The sequence below is a fragment of the Gymnodraco acuticeps genome, unplaced genomic scaffold (assembly GCF_902827175.1).
Source record: "Gymnodraco acuticeps unplaced genomic scaffold, fGymAcu1.1, whole genome shotgun sequence".
Classification (NCBI taxonomy): Eukaryota; Metazoa; Chordata; class Actinopteri; order Perciformes; family Bathydraconidae; genus Gymnodraco; species Gymnodraco acuticeps.
Window position 1 is genome coordinate 3,144,760 of NW_022989748.1, and position 22,537 is coordinate 3,167,296.

The 22,537-nt window shown below is 44.5% G+C and overlaps 1 protein-coding gene across 46 annotated transcripts in view; it reads right to left on the reverse strand.

Moving 5' to 3' along the window:
• The window catches only part of LOC117556029 (receptor-type tyrosine-protein phosphatase delta-like), a 373,438-nt gene that overhangs the window by 23,323 nt on the left and 327,578 nt on the right, over positions 1 to 22,537 (reverse strand). For 11 of the 46 annotated variants that reach the window (XM_034234059.1, XM_034231203.1, XM_034231283.1 and 8 more), the window contains 15 exons: positions 22,521 to 22,532; positions 19,607 to 19,876; positions 17,606 to 18,187; positions 17,211 to 17,356; positions 16,833 to 16,977; positions 15,022 to 15,327; positions 14,040 to 14,233; positions 13,702 to 13,728; positions 13,237 to 13,354; positions 11,896 to 12,483; positions 11,394 to 11,494; positions 11,022 to 11,278; positions 4,454 to 4,547; positions 2,332 to 2,541; positions 1,217 to 1,377 (listed from right to left, as the gene is read on the reverse strand). In XM_034234059.1, coding sequence (XP_034089950.1) covers positions 1,217 to 1,377; positions 2,332 to 2,541; positions 4,454 to 4,547; positions 11,022 to 11,278; positions 11,394 to 11,494; positions 11,896 to 12,483; positions 13,237 to 13,354; positions 13,702 to 13,728; positions 14,040 to 14,233; positions 15,022 to 15,327; positions 16,833 to 16,977; positions 17,211 to 17,356; positions 17,606 to 18,187; positions 19,607 to 19,876; positions 22,521 to 22,532 — 3,211 coding nt within the window. The remainder of the gene's footprint in view (positions 1 to 1,216; positions 1,378 to 2,331; positions 2,542 to 4,453; positions 4,548 to 11,021; positions 11,279 to 11,393; positions 11,495 to 11,895; positions 12,484 to 13,236; positions 13,355 to 13,701; positions 13,729 to 14,039; positions 14,234 to 15,021; positions 15,328 to 16,832; positions 16,978 to 17,210; positions 17,357 to 17,605; positions 18,188 to 19,606; positions 19,877 to 22,520; positions 22,533 to 22,537) is intronic. The other 35 variants (XM_034234215.1, XM_034233647.1, XM_034233566.1 and 32 more) reach the window with 8 other exon arrangements.

The following is a 22,537-nucleotide window of genomic DNA, read 5'->3' on the forward strand; positions in this document are numbered from 1 at the left end:
TAAAATTGATCTTGATCAAGAGCAATGTCTCTTCTTTTTGCAATAAATGGTGGCCTGGTAATAAATGTGTAAATCTGCATTTCACAAATGTAAAACTCTGAAGCCCCCCTGCACACAGTCTTTATTCTCCTTCAATTCCCCTTATCCAAACGTGAACTTAATATGAATGGAGTCCAAGGACAATAAGGTGTAAGAGAATAAAGCTTTGCGTATAAACCTCTTACATTTAACTACTATTTATGTATTTCCCACTGTTCCTGCTGACTCTTCACTTACTAATCTTACCTTCACAAAATTACTTCTCTAGGACTACTGTGAAATTCTGCTTAGGATCGGACATTTGATTGAATGCACACTGCAGAAAATGTGCCTTATGCAAAAGGTGAAAAGAGACAAGATAGTGAAGGACGGAGAGAAGGTGTGTGTATGTGTATGTGTGTGTGTGTAAGAGATATATGCATGTGTGTATCCTGGCAAAGCAGGAGGGCATCATAAGGTCAGAGAGAGAGCTAGTCTCCCTTGTGGAATGGGTAGTAGTAAGGGGGGGGGGTTATGCTAGCTGGGATGATGCCCCAGGGCTCCTCTGAAGCCACACATAGACGTGCAGCAGATAGTCAAAGCCCAGGCCCCCACCTCCTACTCTTGACTGATGAGCGGTGACAGTACGAGGCCTTGCTACCATAGGGGGTTTACAAACAAAATAGCTGCTTTGATTCAGTGCGAACTCGCACTACCGCGAGTGCTTTCCACAGTTTTAGTGCGTGTGTTTTTGTAGGGGGTAGATGGATGAGTCTGATTTATTTACAGTTGACGCACATGTCTGTTTGAAGTATTGTGGGATTCTGCATTTGATGGCTTAATAGTTTGGGAAACTATGTGTTTGGATTTAGATTATTTGTGTGTGCTGTTTAGAGTGAGGGTCAAGGATAGTCTCAGGACAAATATGCCTTAGTGTCTGTTTTATGATGTGCTTATGAAAATGTTTGCATAGTAGTCATGCATGTTATATATTAAATAACCATATATTAATATTGAGTGGCTACATGGTTTTTAGGTTCACATATATTAGTTATGTGTACTGTACTATTTATGTGATGTGTAAAGGGAGTTGTCCCATCTGAGGTTCATTGCTGTGCAATTGCGTCACTTGGTGTGAACTGAACATATATATATATTTTTAATAACTCTATATGCAGATTATCATTAATATCCTCACCTTTTGTAGAGGAGGATTGCAATGACAATGCAAATGATGAAGACCACAGCTAGCACAGGGCCCACCACCCAGATAAGGCCCTCCTCCTCGTCGATGATGGGCTGGGGGTCGGTGTCCGCAGACACAACCGGGTCAGAGTACGGACTGGTGGCGTACATAATCTGAAACAGGGAGAAGGAATTGTCAATATAAAAAAAACATCTGTTGATTTGACAAAGTCGACCCCTTCCTTCTTACTTTTTGGATAATCTTGAGATTAAGATATATTTAGATCCAGATATTTTCTTGAGACTTAAGATAAGATCTGAGCTCAAGATATTCAAAGCACCACCGCAAGTCTTCAATTAATTCCCCCTAACTACAGGGCATATCTAACAAGACTCTGACAAAGACGGCATGACCAACAATACAAATAAAAAACCAATTCAAAGTTTTGCCTTGCAATTTCTGCTAAGCTGCAGTTTGACCAATCAAAATGATCTTTAATGTCTCTCCTATACAGAAGCCTTGATTGAACTATTTCACATTCTACTAGCAGATTAAAAAAAAGGGTCTTGTGGGAAGGAAATATATGCTTCAGTGGGCAAATTAGAGATTTACCTCCGTTGGCCATTATCGTTTTGCTCTACCTGAACTCGGGGTGAGCGGAGAGAGTGCGAGGCAGCACTATGGACCCTGCAGCTCATCAAATCCATCATATCACGCCCGCAGCTGCCTAATCATGCAGCTTTCAGGTCTTCAGTGAAGACAGACGGACACATGCGCACACACACTAGCTGTAGCAATGGAGATAAGCTGGACCGCACGTAGGACACAATTAAAGAGGAGTCCTGTTATCGAGGTACTCTCGCGATCAGCTAAGGTCATAAGGAGTTTCTCTCCCCTTAGCAGCAAGGGTCAGCTTCTGGGGCCAGCTGCAGATTTAAGTTTTCAAGTTGAAGCCTCACAAGTGCTCGAGTCACATCTGACCAGAATATTTAACCCTTGTGTGTTTTAACATGCAGAGTTTGGTGCAAAAATACCCTGAGATCACCAAGTCTGAAGCTAACCTCAAGTAGTGTGTATATATATATATAACAATAATAGATGATAGAAGTGTGAGAGAGCAGACTTACATTTTCAGACATCTCCAAAACAGCGAGCACAAAGAAGATGTACTCCTGTCCGTTCTGCAGCTGCTTGTTCTCGAAGCCCTTGTAGGTCTTTGCGTCTCCGAGTGTGAACTCGCTGGGCAGGTCTTTGAAGTACGCCGCGATGTAGGCTTTGGGTTCAGCCTGCCTTCGGAGGCGAAGGCCTCTGCTCGTTTGGTTTATCTCCTTCAGCAGCTATAGGGAGGAGGCAGACGCTTGATAACACATCCCGGCACACATGTCAAGACATCCACACACACCGAAATCTGTCAATCTAGATTTCCGTCTGATTGCCAAGTTGAAACACTGATTGCAAAAGACGGAACATAACAGAGAAGATCAATGACTTATTTTATCAGTTTTCTGACTACAAAACACTGCAAGAATAAATGATTGTGTGAATTTCCAGCACATAAAACATTTGGGGATTATCCAAAAACTTCAAACAGTAAAAAAGAGACGGAATTCATTTTTTGCTGGATTATTTCTTCATCTTTTCATAAATATGAATACAAAATATGCAAAGCGAGGATAAATGACATTATGCATCAACAAATGGTTTCAAACCACATTATGACAAGTTTGGAAGAAAACATTTCTTCAAAATTAAGACATACTCGTTATTGGGAAGAATTAAAAGAAGAACAAAATAATAATTTATCAATGCTACTGCCAGTTTGAGAAGGGAAAAATAACATAGCAAACCAGTGTTTTTTTTGGTGTCTTGAGCAATCATAGTCTTTATAGTGTTCTTTTTTTAAATATGAAAAAATATAGAATCCCTACTAGAGCCAAAAACACATATTTTACTCCAACAACCAATAATAGTAATAATCATAATAATAATAATGATAATAGGCAGATAGAAACGCAGTCTGCCCTTCATATGAGTCTGTTCCATCTGACTTTAAACTTTCAGTACGGAGCGCGGATCATAATTATGCTAATCATATCGGGCTAGTTGTGTGAGCGTCTGATTTCATATCTCGGAGTTGTGTGTACTCAGTGTGTGTGTGTTTGTGTGTGTGCCTGCCTGTCATTCATATCAGAGTGTGTGCGCTCCTGTGTGTGTTCTGTTTTGGCTGCGGGGCTGTTGGTGCTGCCCGATAATGTCTTCAATCATCTCTCCTGTCAACACGGCTAAATCTAGCTGCCCTTGGGAAAAGTTGTGAAAAGGTGAGTGCCAATATTGACAAACAAATAAATTCTGACAGAGGGCGACTTTTGGGCGATCGGTCAAGGCTGCAGACACAGGCCTGTAGGCACGAGCTGCAGAGCCAATGCAGGATGAGGCATGGCATGCGTTCTCATTTTAGCCGTGTAGACATGTGATGTATTGTGATGTTTGTACAATAGAGATGCATATTTTAAAACTCAGTTTCAAAATAAGTTTTGCAAGAGAATTTATCAAATACAAATGCATACTGACAGCTTTTATGTAATCTGAGTTTTTTTTTAGAAGCTTCCATTTTTTCACTTTTGTCGGACAGACTGCAATGTATTCTTCACCGAATGTATAGAAACATCAATGATTATGACACTGCATTTAAATAAATACCTACAATGTAATCACAGTTTATATAGTGAGCAAGCATCCTATTGATTTCCCATTGAATCTTACCTGTGATGTACAGAACCTCCTGAATTATTTAAACGGGCTAAATATAACATTGGTCGGGTGTTTTTGTGCATACGAAGTAGCCTAGCTCTGCCTGGCATGAGGAGAGACATGAAGGCCTGATGCCGCTCTTCAGGTAATTACCACAGACACAAAGAGGAGGAGGAGGAGGCGGAGGTGGGGGATGGATGGGGGTTGAGTTTGCAGTGCACTTGATGGCTACTTCATGTTCTCATTTCCATATGAACAGTGCTCTCTGCAGCTATTTGCGTCAATCAGGGAGACTCATCTCCTGTTCCTCCTGCACTCTGAACTTATTCTTTCCAGTTTTGAGAAAAGAAATGTGAGGTATCTGCACACAGTAATGTATAAACTATTTAGAAGCTGTGTACAAAAACTGGATTGTAGGAAATTACTGGAATATTATATATTGTATTTGTGTTCCCTTGTAGCCCGAGTCATTATAACCAGATCATGCTTTGAACCTACCTCTTCCAAATTCATCTCATCAGGATTGTCCCAGGGTTTGAAAAACTTGCCAGTCCGTTGCTTCTTCAGAGGCACCACCACTATGTAATATCCCCTGAAAGAAAAATGCAAAGTACAGTATATCATAATCTAGACGTGCTTAAAGATCACTGCCACATTTCAAAATACATCGTTACAAGCGGTATTTGCAAGTCAATGGTGACTGTTTCCTGGACAAACAAAACCCAGTGTGGCTGAGAAAACAAATGCAGTTCTCATTCATAACACTCCGTTCGATGTCTCACTATGGGATGCGCCTCATCGCGGAGCAAACAGAAGCATCAATCTCATTACACCAATCCTGATTGGCTGGAGATCTTGACGTCAGCGTCAGGGAAATCACCCCCTATAAGTAGCTTGCGCCACAACGCATGCGCCATTCAAACACCTCTTCTCGCTTCAGAGCACATCTCTATAGTAGCCGGACAAGCTTAACGGTCCACAGACTGAACCCAAATATAACCATTTCGGTCGACGGGTGCTCGCCGGCTACTCCTTCTGCTTCGCAAGAAGACGGTAATACTAACGCCAATTAGTATTAAAATCGACCTCGCCGTTCTTTCCCCGGAAAGTAAGGTAAGGTTTTGATTTTTCTCAAGCTAGCTACGCACCTGTTGCTAGCTAGCTTCCCCTTACTACCGACACCACGGTAGCGAGGACGCTTTTCTTTTTCTCTCTCACGGAGGAGAAAAGGATTAGAAGTATATTGACACACCAGTCAATATTCTTTGAGAACAAAGGACCCACACCGTCCCTTTTTCTCCGGATTAAGGACGGGTTGGTAACACTTTTTCTCTCAACGACGTACCTGTTACGAGCGGGTTCTCTCCACACCACGAGGCGAACAAGATGGACGCCTCTCCCCCTCACACCAGAGGAGTCAGGGACTCGGAGGCTCGGTCATGCGGCTGCGGGCTGAAGATAGCAGGCACAGACTCACACCAGGTCTGCTCGTCCTGCCTCGGGCTGGAACACGCCCAGGAGGCTATCGACAAACCCGGCTCGTGCGGGCATTGTGCCCTTTTCCCCCGAAAGAGCCTCTACCGACGGCTAGCACACCAAGCTAGCTTGTTGGAACAGGACTCCCTCATGTCCACTGATTCGCCGTTTGGCAATCAAGACACGGGGGCTCACTAACAGCGGCAGCTGCGGAACCGGGATCCCACGCCGTTCAGGCCGGGACCCGGTGGCGGCAAGAGACGCGGGAACGGAGCCCCACGCCTCACCAGGCGGGAGCTCCCGGCGAGACCTCACCATGGTCTCGCCCGCAGAGGCTCGGCCTGCTCCGCATACCGCCGATGGAACTGCTGGTGGCAGCCCACCTCCCACCGAGGATGGGTCACCAAGCAGGAACCCCATGCTGCCAGCGAAGGTGGACCGTTTCCAGTCGACCATGACTGAACGGTCCTACAGAGCCGCAGCGTTGTCCGCCAGGGCTCTGAACGTTGTTCAGGATGTGCTTGACATGCCCATCGTTCCCGAGGGGATTTTCGGCTCCGCTCTTGCCTCCATGCAGAGGAGATGCGAGTCGAAAAAGAAGGAGGACGAGGCCCTCCACCTCTGCCTCCCTCGAAGGGCCCAGCCGCTGCCTTCGCAGCGGCAGCCCTTCGTCCAAGCTGCTCCGAACCCTGCTCGGTTCAAAATACCGAAAACGCAGAGGTCGCAGTCCGCCCCGAGTCCCCAGCCCAGGCAGGGGACGAGGGCGAGCTGGCCTAGAAAATCTCCGGTTCCGGCTGCAGCCCAGGCGCAGCCAACCCAGAATTTCGGCCAGCAGTCGAGGAAGAAGAAGCGAGCGGCGTGACAGCCCCTCCTTCTCCCCTCTGTGACAGAGCTGGAAGTCTACGGTTCCCCAGCTCTAAATGTGTTCCCGCCGCCTCGAGAGATGCCTCAACACCATCCTCAAGTCCGCGTAAACACATGTCACACACTTATTGATTTTTCTGTCATAAAACATTTTCCGCTGACGCATCCAGGCTTCGAGCCAAGGGCGCAGCTCGAAAATGAAAAGAAAAACAATAAAAACAATAAACAGTCCGTCAACTGTTCCCCTTCTGAGAGCAGCTACGGCCTCTCTCAAAGGGTGGACAATTGACGGGTCTGTGAAGGCACCACCGTCACGCGCATGCGCAGTGCCGGCTGGGGCTGTAAAGGCACCACCGTCACGCGCATGCGCAGTGCCGGCTGGGGTCGTGAAGAAAAGCCCGCCCCGAGTCCCCAGCCCAGGCTGGAGACGAGGGCGAGCTGGCCTAGAAAATCTCCGGTTCCGGCTGCAGCTCAGGCGCAGCCAACCCAGAATTTCGGCCAGCAGTCGAGGAAGAAGAAGCGAGCGGCGTGACAGCCCCTCCTTCTCCCCTCTGTGACAGAGCTGGAAGTCTACGGTTCCCCAGCTCTAAATGTGTTCCCGCCGCCTCGAGAGATGCCTCAACACCATCCTCAAGTCCGCACAAACACATGTCACACACTTATTGATTTTTCTGTCACAAATCATTTTCCGCTGACGCATCCAGGCTTCGAGCCAAGGGCGCAGTTCGGAAAAATGAAAAGAAAAACAATAAACAGCCCGTCAACTGTTCCCCTTCTAAGAGCAGCTACGGCATCTCTCAAAAGGCGGATTACAGGCGGGTCTGTGAAGGCACCACCGTCACGCGCATGCGCAGTGCCGGCTGGGTTTTTTAAAAGCACCACCGCCACGCGCATGCGCAGTGCCGGCTGGGGTTGTGAAGGCACCACCGTCATGCGCATGCGCAGTGTCGGTGGGGATTGTCGAAAGGGGGGCACCACTGTGTTCAGACACTAGAGGGCCCCATAATACAACAAATAGAGACTCAGAGGGGAAGAGATGTGACATCTCCACTGGCTCTAAGGAGCATGCAGTGGAAGATGCTCACATCATCTGCCTGGGTTTTCAAAACAGTAACACGGGGCTACAGACTCCAATTCGCTGTCACCCCCCCTCGCTTCTCGGGCATTCTGCATTCGCAGGCCCGAGGAGAGTCAGCCCATATTCTGGAGAAAGAGATTCTCTCTCTCCTAGAAAAGAGGGCTATATCTATTGTACCCGCCGAGCAGAGTCAGGGCGGCTTCTATTCCAAGTACTTCCTCGTTCCCAAACGGGGAGGGAACGGAAATCGGCCAATACTTGATTTGAGGGCTCTGAACAAATATCTAAGAGGATATAAGTTCAGAATGCTCACTCACACATCTCTGCTGCGGCTCGTGCGACAAGACGACTGGTTCACATCAGTCGACCTGAAAGATGCGTATTTTCACATCCCAGTATATTACCCACACAGGAAATATCTGAGATTCGCATTTCAGGGGATCTGTTATGAATACAGAGTACTCCCCTTCGGTCTGTCTCTCAGTCCAAGGGTGTTTGTACGATGTACGGAAGCCGCGATAGCCCCGTTAAGACAACAGGGTATTCGCCTGGCGACCTACCTGGACGACTGGCTGCTTCTCGCACAGTCGGAGCAGGAGGCTGTTACGCAGACGAATGTCCTCGTAAAGCACCTGCTCAACCTGGGTTTCATAATAAACACAGAGAAGAGCATGTTGTGCCCCGCGCAGACTATACTCTTCCTGGGTTTACACCTGAACTCGGTGTCCTTTTCAGCTCGCTTGTCAGCGGATAGAGTGAAAGCTTTCAGAGCTTGTCTCGCTCTCTTCCAGCTGCGCAAACATGTTCTCTTCAGATCATGCCTGCGATTGCTGGGGCTCATGGCGTCAGCCATCCTGGTCGTACGACTGGGACGCTTACACATGAGGGAGTTTCAGCGCTGGGTGGCCGCCCTAAAACTAAAACTAGAGTGATGGTTACTGTGAAATGCGTAATGGCACTGCGCCACTGGCTGCACCCGACTTTTCTAGTACGAGGTGTGCCTATGGGTGCTGTCCTTTCACGGAAAGTGGTCACCACGGACGCATGTCTGACAGGTTGGGGAGGTATTTATGAAGGTCGCCTGGTGAGGGGTCTCTGGAGCAGAGACCTCCAGCGGGCACACATAAATTACCTGGAGCTTTTAGCGGTGTTTCTCACCCTAAAACGCTTTCTGCCTTTCCTCAGGGGACATCACGTCCTCGTGAGGACAGACAATACGACCACGATATCGTATATTAACCGCCAAGGGGGTTTGCATTCTCTCCAGTTACACACACTGGCGCGCAAACTTATCCTATGGAGCGGTAGGCGTCTCCTCTCTCTGAGAGCGACGCACGTACCGGGAGTGAGGAACCTCGGGGAAGATCTACTGTCCAGAGGTATACCACTTTATGCAGACTGGACTCTACATCCAAGGATTGTGAGCCAGCTGTGGGTGCGTTACGGCAGAGCCGCGGTGGATCTGTTCGCATCGAAAGACAACGCTCAGTGTCAGCTGTTCTTTTCGATGCGCGATCTAAATGCACCGTTAGGCGTGGATGCACTCGCGCACAATTGGCCCCCGGGCCTTCTGTACGCGTTCCCACCCCTGGCTCTGATACCCCCAACTCTGGCCAGAGTGAGAGAGCAACGCCACACACTTATCCTGATAGCTCCGCACTGGCCAGCTATGTACTGGCTAGCGGAGATATATCAGCTGCTGTGCGGGCAGCCATGGCAGCTCCCACTACGCAGGGACATATTGTCCCAAGCGGGGGGGGCGATCTTTCACCCACACCCAGAGCGCTTGGCTCTATGGGCCTGGCCCGTGAGTGGTACAATCTGAATACAGTGTGACATGACGCTGACCCTGGCAGCTGCCAAGCGAGCCAGTGGTACTCATGCACTATCTGTACAGTTTTCATGCACTCAGTTTGCCCCAGGGCAAACAGAGTGTGGTTGAAGCCTGACCCTGCCTTTATCTTAAGGCGGTCGGTTCGGGTACCACATTTGACATTAAGGCATCCTCCCCGCCACTGTATTCCTCCGGGGAACAGCGGCCGGATTTTCCGTGTCCAGCCCGTGCTTCACGCACGTACAGGGACAGATCAAGGGTGCTTTGTCATAATGACCAACCCCTTGTGTCCTGGGCTAACCCTTATAAGGGCAAGCCTGTTACTAAGCAACGGCTCTCCCACTGGTCTGTGGAAGCAATTGCTTTGGGGCTCATACCAGTCAGAGTTCGCAGGCACCCTCGGGTCCGCGAGCTCTTTCGACTCAGAGTCTGGCTGCATTCTGGACTCTGTCCAGGATATCTCCCATCAAAGACATTGGTGCAGCGGCGAGCTGGTCCTCGCCGCTCACTTTTGTCTGCCTCCTAACAGGCTGGACGTTCTGCTCCCAGTGTGACTCAAGCAGTGCTGGGCACCTGGTTGAGTCAGAGCTCTACCTGTTAAGTTCTGGTTGGTTTGGTGATTTTCGAGATAAGCTCGTCTGGCAATACGGGAGCTACAATTTCCCATAGTGAGACATCGAACGGAGTGTTATGAATGAGAACTATAGGTTACTTACGTAACCCCAGTTCTCAGAGTAACATGAAGTGAGATGTCTCACCAGACGGCCCTCCTTGCTATGGTGAAGCGAGAAGAGGTGCTTATTTTGAATGGCGCATGCGTTGTGGCGCAAGCTACTTATAGGGGGTGATTTCCCTGACGCTGACGTCAAGATCTCCAGCCAATCAGGATTGGCGTAATGAGATTGATGCTTCTGTTTGCTCCGCGATGAGGCGCATCCCATAGTGAGACATCTCACTTCATGTTACTCTGAGAACTGGGGTTACGTAAGTAACCTATAGTTTTGCCCAGAGGATAGCTTTCTTTATGAAACTCAATGATAATTGAATATCCATACATTTACAAATGAAGGAGTTATTTATCAGTGGATTGGGGCCACTTTGTTATGTTGCCTATTTATTTTGTTGCATATTCGGGAAAGATTCAGAATAAGAGGGACTTGTATCCCTTCATCTAGGTGGCAGTAGTGATAACGGCCATTTTTCTGGGCTTCCTGGTTGGGCTCTGCAGTAGCTAGCGTTGGCCAGGACGGCAGTGTGGCTGGCTAATGGGAGAGTAATTAGCTTAAGCTCTGGCATTAGAAACACTGGGCCAAGTGCTTCCAGCTAAATAAAGTTTGAAGCATTGGTCTACAATCGGATGCTCCTTGGCCTTCTGACAACCCTGGGCTTTGTTGAACGGCTATAAGAGACTTTATAGGGCTTAGAGGAGCGTGCCTCAATGAGTCGGGCTGCTTTAGTGTGTAGTGGATATTACACTGGAATGTAGGGATGAATATAAATGACCCTGTTTTGGAGGAATAACCCCTGACAAGGTCAGCTATCAAGTTATCATCTTTATTTTTAATCATATTGCGTCAGTCAGCGATAATAATCAGTGATATGGATTCTACGGCACCAATGTGATTTCACATATCCAACAAAAGGGCAGTTTTTATACATTCAAATCATATTACACTTGATGCAAGTTGCTAATTACAAGGGAAAGTCCCAGAAACAGGATAGGATGAAACAAATCAGAGAAAGCACTCCAGGGCATTGCATTTTTAAATTTGCTTTGCTTTGAAACCCTCTTAAGTTCGATCAACTCTCCTCACCTGATTTTCTCAGAAGTCTGCACAGATGGTAGCTCCACAGTCACCATCCTGTCTGAGTTGGTCTTTCCGATCAGGAAGGGTTTGGTGCGGAGGATGTCGGGGGCCGTCATGGTGGACACTCGGTGCTGCAGACCTCCTGCACTGTTTCCACGATTGGTCAGGAGGAAGGAGTACTGCGTCTCAGGTTGAAGGCCCGTGATTAGCTTCTGCGTTAGCTTCCCATCCACCTCCACACTCTGCCCATTGTCGTAAAGGATCTGAATGCAAAAGGATCTTGTTTGTGGATGTAACTGAAGTGTTTTCCGTGGCATAGTAACGTGTAGAGCATGTCAAAACATATAGTAATGGTATATGTTTCGGTGCAGTGCTCACGGTGAAAGGCTGAGCGGGGTTGTAGGTCTCTGGGATTTCCCAGGTGAGCAGCACTGATGTCTTCATGGCAGCTCTCACATGAAAGTTTTTTGCAAACACTGCTAAAAGAAAGGGGGAGCAGGTGATTTAGACACAATACATCCTTTCCCTTTTTTCTATCTACACTGAGGGTCCCACAACCAGTGCTTACCTGAGACTGTCTCCGTCAAAACCAAAAGCAGCATTAACTGAACTCACTGAATTCTTACCTTCTTACTAACACCAACTCTTAAATAATGACTGAACTCTGCGTGACTGATGAGACAAAGAGAGACAAATACTTACTCCATGAGTTTAAAAATAAATAATAATTTAGGGAGACTATGGTATGACAATATATGAAGTCCTGTGGTAGACTTCCACCATTTGAGGCTTTACTGCCAGCTTCTCAGAGGAAGCTGCTGTTGTTGGGCAGAGAAAAGTTGGTTTTAAAAGGGAAAAAGGGTTCAGGTACTGGTCCTACCTTGATCCAAAGGCTGTGTCCTGAATTGGACACTGGGGCTATAGGAACCAGAGCCCTTGCTGGTGAAGGCACACATTTTAATATCATAAGTGGTATCAGGCTTAAGGCTATCCAGGATGACCGTTGATTCCGGCGCAGTGATGAAGAGTTCGGAGGGGCTGCGTGGGCTGTTGATGTCTTTGTACTGCAGAGCGTATTTCACTATTTGGCCATTTCGCTCTGGCAGCAAAACGGGTTTCCAGATGACCTGGATGGTGGAGGTTGTAGCACCCTCTGCGGTGATACTCTGAGGGTAGCCACTCGGCATAGCCTCGTTTGTGGTGACTTCTTTCACTGTCTCCTCCCCGAAGCCCACCTTGTTACGCGCAGAGAGGCGGAAAGTGTACGAGGCTCCCTTATGGATCTCTTTAGTAGTGTAGTGGTTCTCCCGCTCGGGGAACTCGATGACCGTCAGCGGATCCACGTCTTTGCGGCCAAAGCGGAGGCGGTAGCCTTGCAGGGGGCCGTGGCTGATGGCTGGGGGGTGCCACTGCAGGAGAGCTGTGCCCATGTTGGTCGTACTGACCATTAGTCGAGGTTTATCAGGAACTGAAAACAGCAATGGGACAACTTGTTAGCAATATGGAGAACCATGTATACATCTTATTATATTTATTTATATATATATATATATAAATATACTTTTCTATGAAAACCACATCTTAAGTAAGTTATAAACAAGAAGTGTCTTATGGATTCTCTGGATCAGTTATAATACATAAGGACTGGGAATATTTATATATTTTATTTTACATATCAGGATAATATAGTATGCCTACAGACAACAATGCTACATTTCTATTATTGTAATAATTGTGATTATCCTCATATGAGTGATTTCAAAAAGCTGCTCGTGCTATCGTGTATCGTGTCGATACATGCATTTAGTATTTTTAATGTGATAGAAAGTGTTAGCCAAATGTGTATAGTATTCATTATCAGTTGAGGTGTTTATAAGTACAAAACAGTCCTTTTTCTTTACGGTACATGTATACCTCTCTTTCAAAGGAGGCGAGTAAAAGAGCTGACCTGTTTTATTTTCTGTCTTTCTCTCAGAACCTCTACCTTTTTCATTATGTAAAAATGCCTTCAGCATTTCCATGTCACACCACGGTGTAACAGTTAATGCACTAAAGGAGACGGCAATTAGCTGCATTCACACTTTAAACAAACTGTCAAAAATAATGTTTGCCTCTCGCTTTTTTCTCATTAAACTGCAGTTTCACAGCTTACAGAGTAGAATTGCAGTTTCATGTAGTAAAATAGCAGATAATGAGAGATTTGCAGTCACTGTCACAATACCTGCGCCAGTGGTGGTGATCAGTTTGGGCTTGCTGCGTGCACCATCGCCTTTAGTGGTGTATGCTCCCACAGTAACTGAGTATGTGGTCTCAGCCTGCAGGTCTGTGATGATCATTTCCTGTAAATATGCAGGATTTTAGTTGCAAGAAACTCACAAGCAAGCAGAGCGATAACAGTGGGATGTGGTGTCAGCATCACAAAAGACAAAACAGACACATTCGCTCAGCAGAAACGTAACACTGCGGCATGCTTAGGAGGAATAGGATATATTTGATATAGACTATGTTTGTCTTGAGTAATATCATTTAAATCTTTAAGGTTACTATTAAGTCAATGATAACACCTTCAGTTGTTTCAACATCTTATAAAGTTGAACAAGCTTGAAACATTTCAATCCTAATGCAGAGACACCACATGCCATTCATGCAGGGGAAAGCAAGATTAGGATTATGTTTAACTACTCACATGTTCGGTTGAATCATCATATTCCCACTGATTATGATATAAGAATATAGAGAGAAAAGAGACAAGAATAAAGCCATGTACAGACACTAATCACTGGTGAGAAAATATACACACACAGTTCTTCTGCATGCACCACATAAAGGTATCTGTTGATAAATATGTGCCAAATAGAATTGCAATCAGTGACAAAATTGTCACTTTTAACTGAGTTCAATCATAATTCTGAAAGATTAATAGTTAGCTTATTTCTACTCCTAATAGAATATTTCGCTGTAGTGCTTGTAAAGGTGAGAGAGTGAGAAAATGATTTTGTGCGTGAGAGAGAGGCGGTGTTGTACCTGTGCATCATCAATCAGGATGTCCTTGATGACTGGCTGTCCTGTGGGTTCCCCATTAACCATCCTGACATAGTGCACCTGGTACCCTCGGATCTGACCGTGCTGCTTGGTGGGCATTGGTGAGCGCCAGATCACTTTAATTGATGAGGAGTTGACAGCCTCCACCTCAACTTTACGAGGTGGCCCGCTAGGAACTGGAGGAACATCATGGGATAGAAGAAAAAAGGTCAAAATTATAGAGACCCCTCCACCCTCTTTTTTAAAATCTTGCCCAAAAGCCGTAGCGCAAAATGCTGCAGTGATTAAAAAAAAATCACAAAAGTGCAGCAAACTGCGACAAGCACTGCATGACATCAATATTTCAACAATGGTAAGGGAAAAAAACAACAGCAAAAACAGGTCTGACATCTGACCTAATCTGGAAACATTAAAAATGGGTAGAGTGGGTTTTGGAAAACATGGAATAAAAATGTGTTTTGCCAAAATAGAAAAGTGGAGCCAAAGGCGGCTTCAAGTGTTTCAAAGGCTTGAAGCACTACAAGAATTTTGGCTATGAGGAAAAAAATGAATAAAAAAATGATTCTATCATATGAGGGGACAAAAATATAAAAATGGCCTTTAAAAAAATTCTTCCACCCTTTGGTCTTCCCACTGTCCAAAAAAAAGCCAAAAAAGATGCTGCCTTTCAAAAACACTGCAGAGTTTATTTAAAAAATGACAGTTGGGACTGGAAGTTGGAGGCCTGCAGTTGAAAATGCCATACCATGTGTTGAAATTGAGCAGCGTTGGGGGAAAAAGGTGCTTTCTCAAAGTCACAGTTTGTCTAGGTGAAAAAAGGGCAGAGTCCAACAAGGGGCAAAAGGTTTGAAGTGTCACTTTGATTAGAAGCAGGCAGAGGGAAAAGAAGAAGCAGGAGTTGTTGGTAGGTTGTTAGTATGTGACGGGGGAGGTTAACGCTGCAGCTATGTTATGGAACACATACCATCCTCCTCTGTGCGCACGAGCTGTGGCACGCTCTCCGGTCCCGCCCCGACGTCCGTGTGAGCTGTGACCGTCACTCGGTACTGAGTCCATTTCTCCAGGTTCTCCAAAAGGTACTGAGAGCTCTCCGCAGGGATGTCGGAGATTTCATGTACCGTGGTCTCGTCCCTTTCAGTAGCAGCGTACTGGATGGTGTATTGCGTTATGATCCCGTTTTGTAATTCCGTTGGGGGGGGCCGCCAACTTACCAGGATGCTGGTGGAGCTGGAGCTAAAGCACTTGACTTCCTGCGGCGGGCCAGATGGTTCTGGTTTTGGGTTTTGGTGTAGGTGAAGGGTTTGTGTTTGTTCAGGCCATTCATTTGTTTAGTTTTAAAGGAGTTTCAGTTTTTGGTTTGGGTGATGATGGTAGAAGTGACCGAACAAAGGAAAAGGGAAAATAAAATGACACAAAATGAGGAAAAACCACAAGGACTTATGAGGGCAAACAAAACTTATTTTAAATCTATGGAACATCACAAATAAAGACAAAATGAAAGGAAACAATCAACACAAAAGTGTACACGCTGATTATGGATGGAAGGTGTTGATTGGAAAAAAGCAACAGCTTTAACATTATGTTACCTACCTTTGTTGTCAGAAAAATAATTATAAAAAAAGTTAAACAAATTATATTTGAATATTCTCTTAATTATATCCTATACATCTAACATATTTGTGGTAATCTAAGATAAACCTTTCCGAAATCAATATAGTGATATCTAAGACAAATTTGGCAAGCAGTTACCATCAATCCAAAAACATAAAGGTTGATGCTTTAACTATTTAAAATAGAAACATGTTGTATTTGTCACCAACCTTTCCGAAGCCTGTTGGTTTGTGGTAAAAGCCTGATTGTACAACAGAGAACTTCCCAAGGAGACACGACTGATTTATTAGATTATGATAACATTGGCATGCACTTTTTCATTGACCTCTTCAAAGTTTGAGCTTTCATACCCACCTGATCCTGACCTTGTCTTTTACAGACCTCAGATTTATTTGAAATGTGCAAAGTCAAACGCTTCTTTGTTTTTGCTCTGATGATTCAAGGGGAATTCTCGAGTTAAACCACACTGGATTTAATTTGATATAGTAACATAATCCAATTTCTCTCTTTCAACCGGTTTCATAAATCGGAGGTCTTTTGAATGGAAATGTCCCTAACTACAGAGACAATACTTGCTTTGAGCTTTCTATGATATCGTTACCCCACAACCCTTTTGATTTGAATTTGAATTGAGTTTAAACGTCAATGTTGAAAATGGGAAAATCCCAAGTGGTTCTTGGCAGTGTAGCTACATAGAAAGATCAAAATCCTCTACTCTCTTTTTTTTGGCTGACATGCAATGTCAAGAGACAAGGCTTCCTCAAATGCCCTTTTACTTATGAGAAACTGCTGGGCATTCATATAAATAATTCAAGGCTTTATCATTTATTTCAGTCAGGACTTTTTTGCACAACAAAGGTGGAGAGGGGAGGTTTTTGTGACCTTGTCTCCTGACTTCACAGGAAAGCCTGTCCATGCAATCTTTTCAAAGTGAGTCCTGCATGGTCAGGTAACACTTATTCACTCTTTTTAAATGTTTACATCTTTTCAAATGCATCAAGCCTCTGAAGGAAAAATTGGATTTGCTTTATCTGTGTTCAGGAGCTTCCTGACACTCTTGTCACTTACGGATTTTGCAGAGGCACTTGTTAATTTGAAAATGCATTTGAAAATGTGTTCCTTCCCAAAGAGTTTAAACTGTGTGAGATAAGGAGGAAGACCTACGTGTCTGTGGAGTCTCTGCAGAGATCTCATTGGTGTACGCTCCTACTCCATGTTTACTACGAGCTGCCAGCCGGAAAGTATAAGTAGTGAAGGGCTTCAAGTCCTTCAGCAGGTACGTTGTTGTTGGCTCGAAGCTGATACGTTTCTGTGGACAAAGTTTCACATCGTCACTTCTTTCAGGCAGTTTTTTAAGATGATGAAATGCTGCTTTCTGACAATGAAGTCACAATAAATATTTAAGATTAATATATGTTAATTTCATAAAACAAACAACGCATCATTGCAAACAATCAACATACCACTCACCACGCATTTAGTTACTTTGAGATTCAGAGTATTTTGTTTGTCATCACATACTTTAAATCCATTAATAGTTACCTCATCTTTGTCGTCTCTCTTCCTGTACATCAGCTCATATCCTGTGATCTGATTTTCCTGTCCGGTCTGTGCTGGAGCGATCCACGAGAGTAAAATACTTGTTTCTGATTTTGCTTCTCCTCTGAAGTCTGTGGGCTGGGCGGGAACTGCAGCGGGAAAGAGAAGTATATATCACCCTCTACATCCTGAAGTATTCATGATCAGTACAGACATACTGGCACACATGCCACTTTGTATTGAGAGGCACATTTGTAATACAATATAATAAAGTAGACAGCACAAGGTTCCTTTGTAAACCACTAATGAAGGTATGGGACTTACGTGAGTAATGGGGCTTATATTATGCTGTCCAAATATTTATTAAGGTATGAATTGGTTGAATTTTACATTCTCACCTCCCGTCTTGGCGATGATCTGTATGTCATTGGAGAGAGGTCCATCACCCACGGAGGTGTAGGCAAGCACCCTTATGTAGTAGGTCTTGTTGGGGATGAGCCCCTGGATGGTGGCAAAGTTAGCCTCCCGAACGATCTGCTTCTCCCACAGGTTGAAGTGCTGGGTGGAGTCCAATGTGTAGTAGACCCTGTAGCCCATGATCTGCCCATTGGGCGCCTCCGGTTCTTCCCAGTGTATGACGGCAGTGGTGGTGCTCAACATGTGACCTCTGACTTGCCTCGGGGCCGTGCTGGGGGCCTGCTCCGCTGTTTTGGCCTCGATGCTCTCGCTGGGGGGCCCACGTCCGATGTTGTTCACCGCCACCACCCGAAACTCATAGTCGGAGTACGGGCTGAGCCCCCCCACGCTATAGCGGGTGGTGGCTACGCCGTCGATCTCCTTGTACGTGTCCTCCGAGTACTTGGACTTGTGCTGGATGATGTAGAAGGACACGGGTTCAGGATTCCCCGAGTCCCACGTCAACGTGATGCTGGTGGCTGTGCGCTCCGTCACCACGGGGACGCCAGGAACCTTTGGTAATGCTGTGATGATAATAACACCATTAAAACAGGCATATGATAAGAAAAACATTATTTCTTTAGTACTATCGGTCAAAAGGGCTTTTTTTATTTGAATGCATTCATTTTCCATACACTCATGATTTACCATACTTTATTTCTGGAGTCTTAAGAGACTCATGCTGTGAGCTTTCTATTAATATCACTTTTGTAGTTAATATTTGTAAAGTTGCATATGAAGTTGTGTGAGATTGCGTCCCCCCTGTTCAGCAGCTCAGTGTCCTGCTGTCGTTAATCTCAGGTCTCCCAGTGTGTATCACTTTAATAATTTAACAGCTCAATTTACTGCTTTAATTCCCCGCTCTGTGGCACATAGCAGAAGATATCAGGGCAATATATTGTCTTTATATGCCATCTGAAGTATGCTTCTGGGGGAGCTTGCTGTCAGACTGTTATATTGTGACTAATATCTCGATGTAATGTTGAGGAAAAACAAAGCTGAGTGTGTATGTGAGTCTGTCCCTGGTGTGCACGTGAACACCGTGACACCAATCTGGGATATGTTTGTGGTGCGCTGCTGTGTAGATATGATTACACTCAGATAAGTACCCCATACCCCCCCGTCTTTTACCTCTTGCTAACAGAAATGGTGAGCTTGTAGCTGTGCAGCTCTCCAGCTGAGAGATAAGCACTTCACTATATTCTCAATCTGCCATCTAATGCAGGCAGGCCAGGCCGGGCTTGTTTAAGGCTTTAAGGAATCTCCTCAGATGACTTATCGTGGCAGCGAGACGTAAATAACTTTCTGCAAAGCACTGCGCGTAGTCCCTGCATGGATATTCACTCCTAACTTAAAGTCGCTGCACATTGGTATGACTTCATGCAGAATTTGGAGCATTTTGAGGAAGCTATTATTTTTAGTGAAGGGGGAATAAATCCTTTCCTGTTAGAATCAAGATTTGAATCTTTAGTTTAAATTAATTCAAAAATTCCCAAAAAATTATTTTTAAAACCTCTTTTTAGCTAAAAGCAACTGCACGTGTTGAAACGTTTGTGCAAGCTTTCCAAGGTATTCAAAAACAGGCATCGTTTTCTTTTTGTAAAACTTGCTTTTCTTTTGTATGCTTTTGTGTGGTTGCATATTTGCAATCAGTTGACTTTTTAAATGTAAAAATCTAAATATTTTGCACACTTTCCTCTGCTGTCATGGCATCATTTGTCACACCGAGTTCATTAGGGGAGGCAATCCATACATTAGCAACACTATGTACTTAATCCAGAGTCAATATTGAATTGAATCGTGACCTCAAGAATCAAAATTGAATGGTGAAGTACCAATAGATTCAAACCTGTATTAATGAAGTCCAGCCCTACCCTTTGTGTATCTTTTGTAGGAGCTTACTGATGACATTGCAGACGTTTATTATGAAGAAGCCTCTTTACCTTTCACCGTTATCTGTGCCACAGCCTCGATCACCCCCAGCGTGGACATGGCCACACAGGTGTAGTTGGCCGACTGTCGCACGTCTGTGAGCTCCAACACGTTGCGTCCGATGGGCATGTCGTCCTCAGGCGTGAGGTCTTCTGCTCCCAGCATCCACTTGACGTACGGCATGGGCGAGCCCACTGCCACGCACGTGATGTTGACGCTGCCGCCCGGCATGATCTCATTGTCTACGGGTGGGATGGAGAATCGTGGTGGCACCCGGCGTACTGAAAAACATTAAACACGGCATAAAAACACAGCAGGGAATGCATTATAAAGCCTGATCAGACTGATGGTTTCACATTTATATATTATATTATATGATTTAAAGTAATGTTAAAGTTGGAATTGTTGCAAAAATAAAATCTTATGTTGGATGAATGTTTAGAAATCACATTTGATCAAAGATTTTCAATGGCGAATGGGTTAACATCAACACAAGCATCATGCACAAAACACTGTATCACTGGTACAGATATAGAGAAAGTGCTGAGAGACCAGAGCACTTCACAGTTGTATTCAACAAAATAAAAGGACGTTCTGTTTCCAGCTGATGTGAGATAATGTGTCACATCCTCACATCACACAATGACATGTATGACACCTCAAAAAGGGAATTATGTTACTGTCCCATTCAGGCGCATTTCAAGTAGAAACCAGGGCTGTCAAATGTTATGCATTCACACCTTGGATACAATGTGTGCAAACACAATAACCTTTAATAATGTTCCCTGCCTGGATATTACTTTTGAACGTGTCTTTAGACCTGTGAACTCAGACAGACAGCTCAGAGGAAGAAAGTGAAGTTATGCATACTTTCTTTATGCTGCTGAATTCAATGAGAAGTCTTTAACGTGTAACGAGAAGAGCAATTATGCTAACGCTTAAACACTGCACTTCGTTCTGTGGTTGTACAAATCAGTCTGAGCCTTTGAATGATTGCATCGAAAAGATTAACTGTTTTTAATTCAAATAATTTGAACAGGACTGCAGGCCTCAATTCAGTTTAAGGTTCATAGAAAAAAATAGGTTATTCAAAGAGGATGTGAAATATAACTTTACCTTAGAACAAGTAAAATATCGAGGCAAGCCACATGTTTTATTTGGAGGAGAGGATGCTTTTACATTAAATATCAATGATAAAAGCTTTTCAACTACTTATGTACAGTTTATAAAGTAATCATTGTGCAGCACTTTAAAAAAGTTTTGCTGACACAATAACTTCAAATCTAATAAAGTATGATCATCAAAAGTATGTTTTCCGACAGCTCTCTTGATTGTAATCTGGATTTAAGTGGCCCATATCACTTGACAGCTCTAGCAGATACACATTCGCCCCAAAAATATTCTCCAAAGTAAAACTTGAAAGAAAAGCTAACACTCTTAAGGTTAACTCAAATGTTTAACATTCATAATTCACATGGACGGCTTCAAGGCCTTTTGGAGGGGAGCAGTAATCCGTCATGCATACAAGAACTATACGTGACTCTGTTAGGCGGAGGAGAGGGCTGCTGGGGTGAAATCAGAAGTAACGGGGTCAGGAGGAAGACGTGGAGCACACTGTGTAATGGAAGGTTAGTCTGGGGCTGCCGCAGGTTATAAATGTGGAAAGTGCACGTTCAAGGTCCAAGGAGAACTAAGAAACACTTAGAGAGTGGGGCAACATCTTAACACGGGATAGTACATTTGTGATTGCTCCTTCGGTTTTACCCAAACATATTTAAGAACATATGGCGTTTGATCTCTACGGCATAAGGGAAACAAACATTAAGTGAGGACTGAAATAAAGTCAGTGTTACTGCTTGTGGTATTCAACAAAGATGACATTTGTCACCTTTAAAGTAGTAAGTCCCTTTAAAGTTCTGATTACTTATGTATTACCTGTTAACAGACCCTGCTGTGTAAACTCCCTCTATACTCTTTCCTGCGACTCTAAACTATTATTTTGTGCAGGTTTATTCCACAGCAACACAGGCACACACTTCCTGCTTCTAATTCACAAAGCCCATTATGTTAGCAGACTGCAGCTCTCCAGAGAGGAAATCCAGGGGAACTGCTTGCATTATTAAATACAACGTTTCTCTCACTCAATATTTAATTAATATCCAATTGGATCACGCTCCCCACAGACATAATATTATCCTGCTCATTTGAATATCATTACATTTGTCAAGTCTCGTGGATAACGCACTAAATACTTTATTCTTTCAAGACCTTCTGTGCAGAAACATTATCCTCAGAGGGAAAGAGTTATCTCTGAGGGCAAAGTTGTTTTCTTTACCGCTTGGCGCTTGACTTTAGTGCCAATTACAACAAAAGGATTGATTTTGCTTTAATATATATATCTTTGTTTTACCTCTAACTTCAATAGAAGAGAGCACCACAGGGAGAATGTGAGTATAGTGATGCTTAAATGGCTATCTGGAGAGATAGATCATGCTCATATGGAGCAACTTTGCATCCATGTAGAGCTGCTGCTATTCGTTCCAGGAGCCTATAATCAAGGACATTGTTCATGCTGGTGTTGTAAATAAAATGCACTTTATCAGTGTTGTTTGTCTTCAGAACCAAGCAGGAACACTGACAGGGTGAAGCTTTAGTCGAGAGGGACGACTAGCAGTAGGTAATAAGAGGTGAACATGCTCTGACAGATGCAAATATTGTTCCCCCCCACCCACCACAAAGAATCAAACATGCACCATCTGTAGGACAGTCAAGCACCGGGGGCATTTTCAATGGAAACATGTACATTGAATGAGCGACAAAGATTAAAACTAATATCAATTAAAGTACAATTATTTGGAAAAAATATATATTTTTGTGACAAATGAACTGTTTTGTGTTGTGTTCAAAAAGTCAAAACACACCAACCTTCTCGTAGCTCTGAG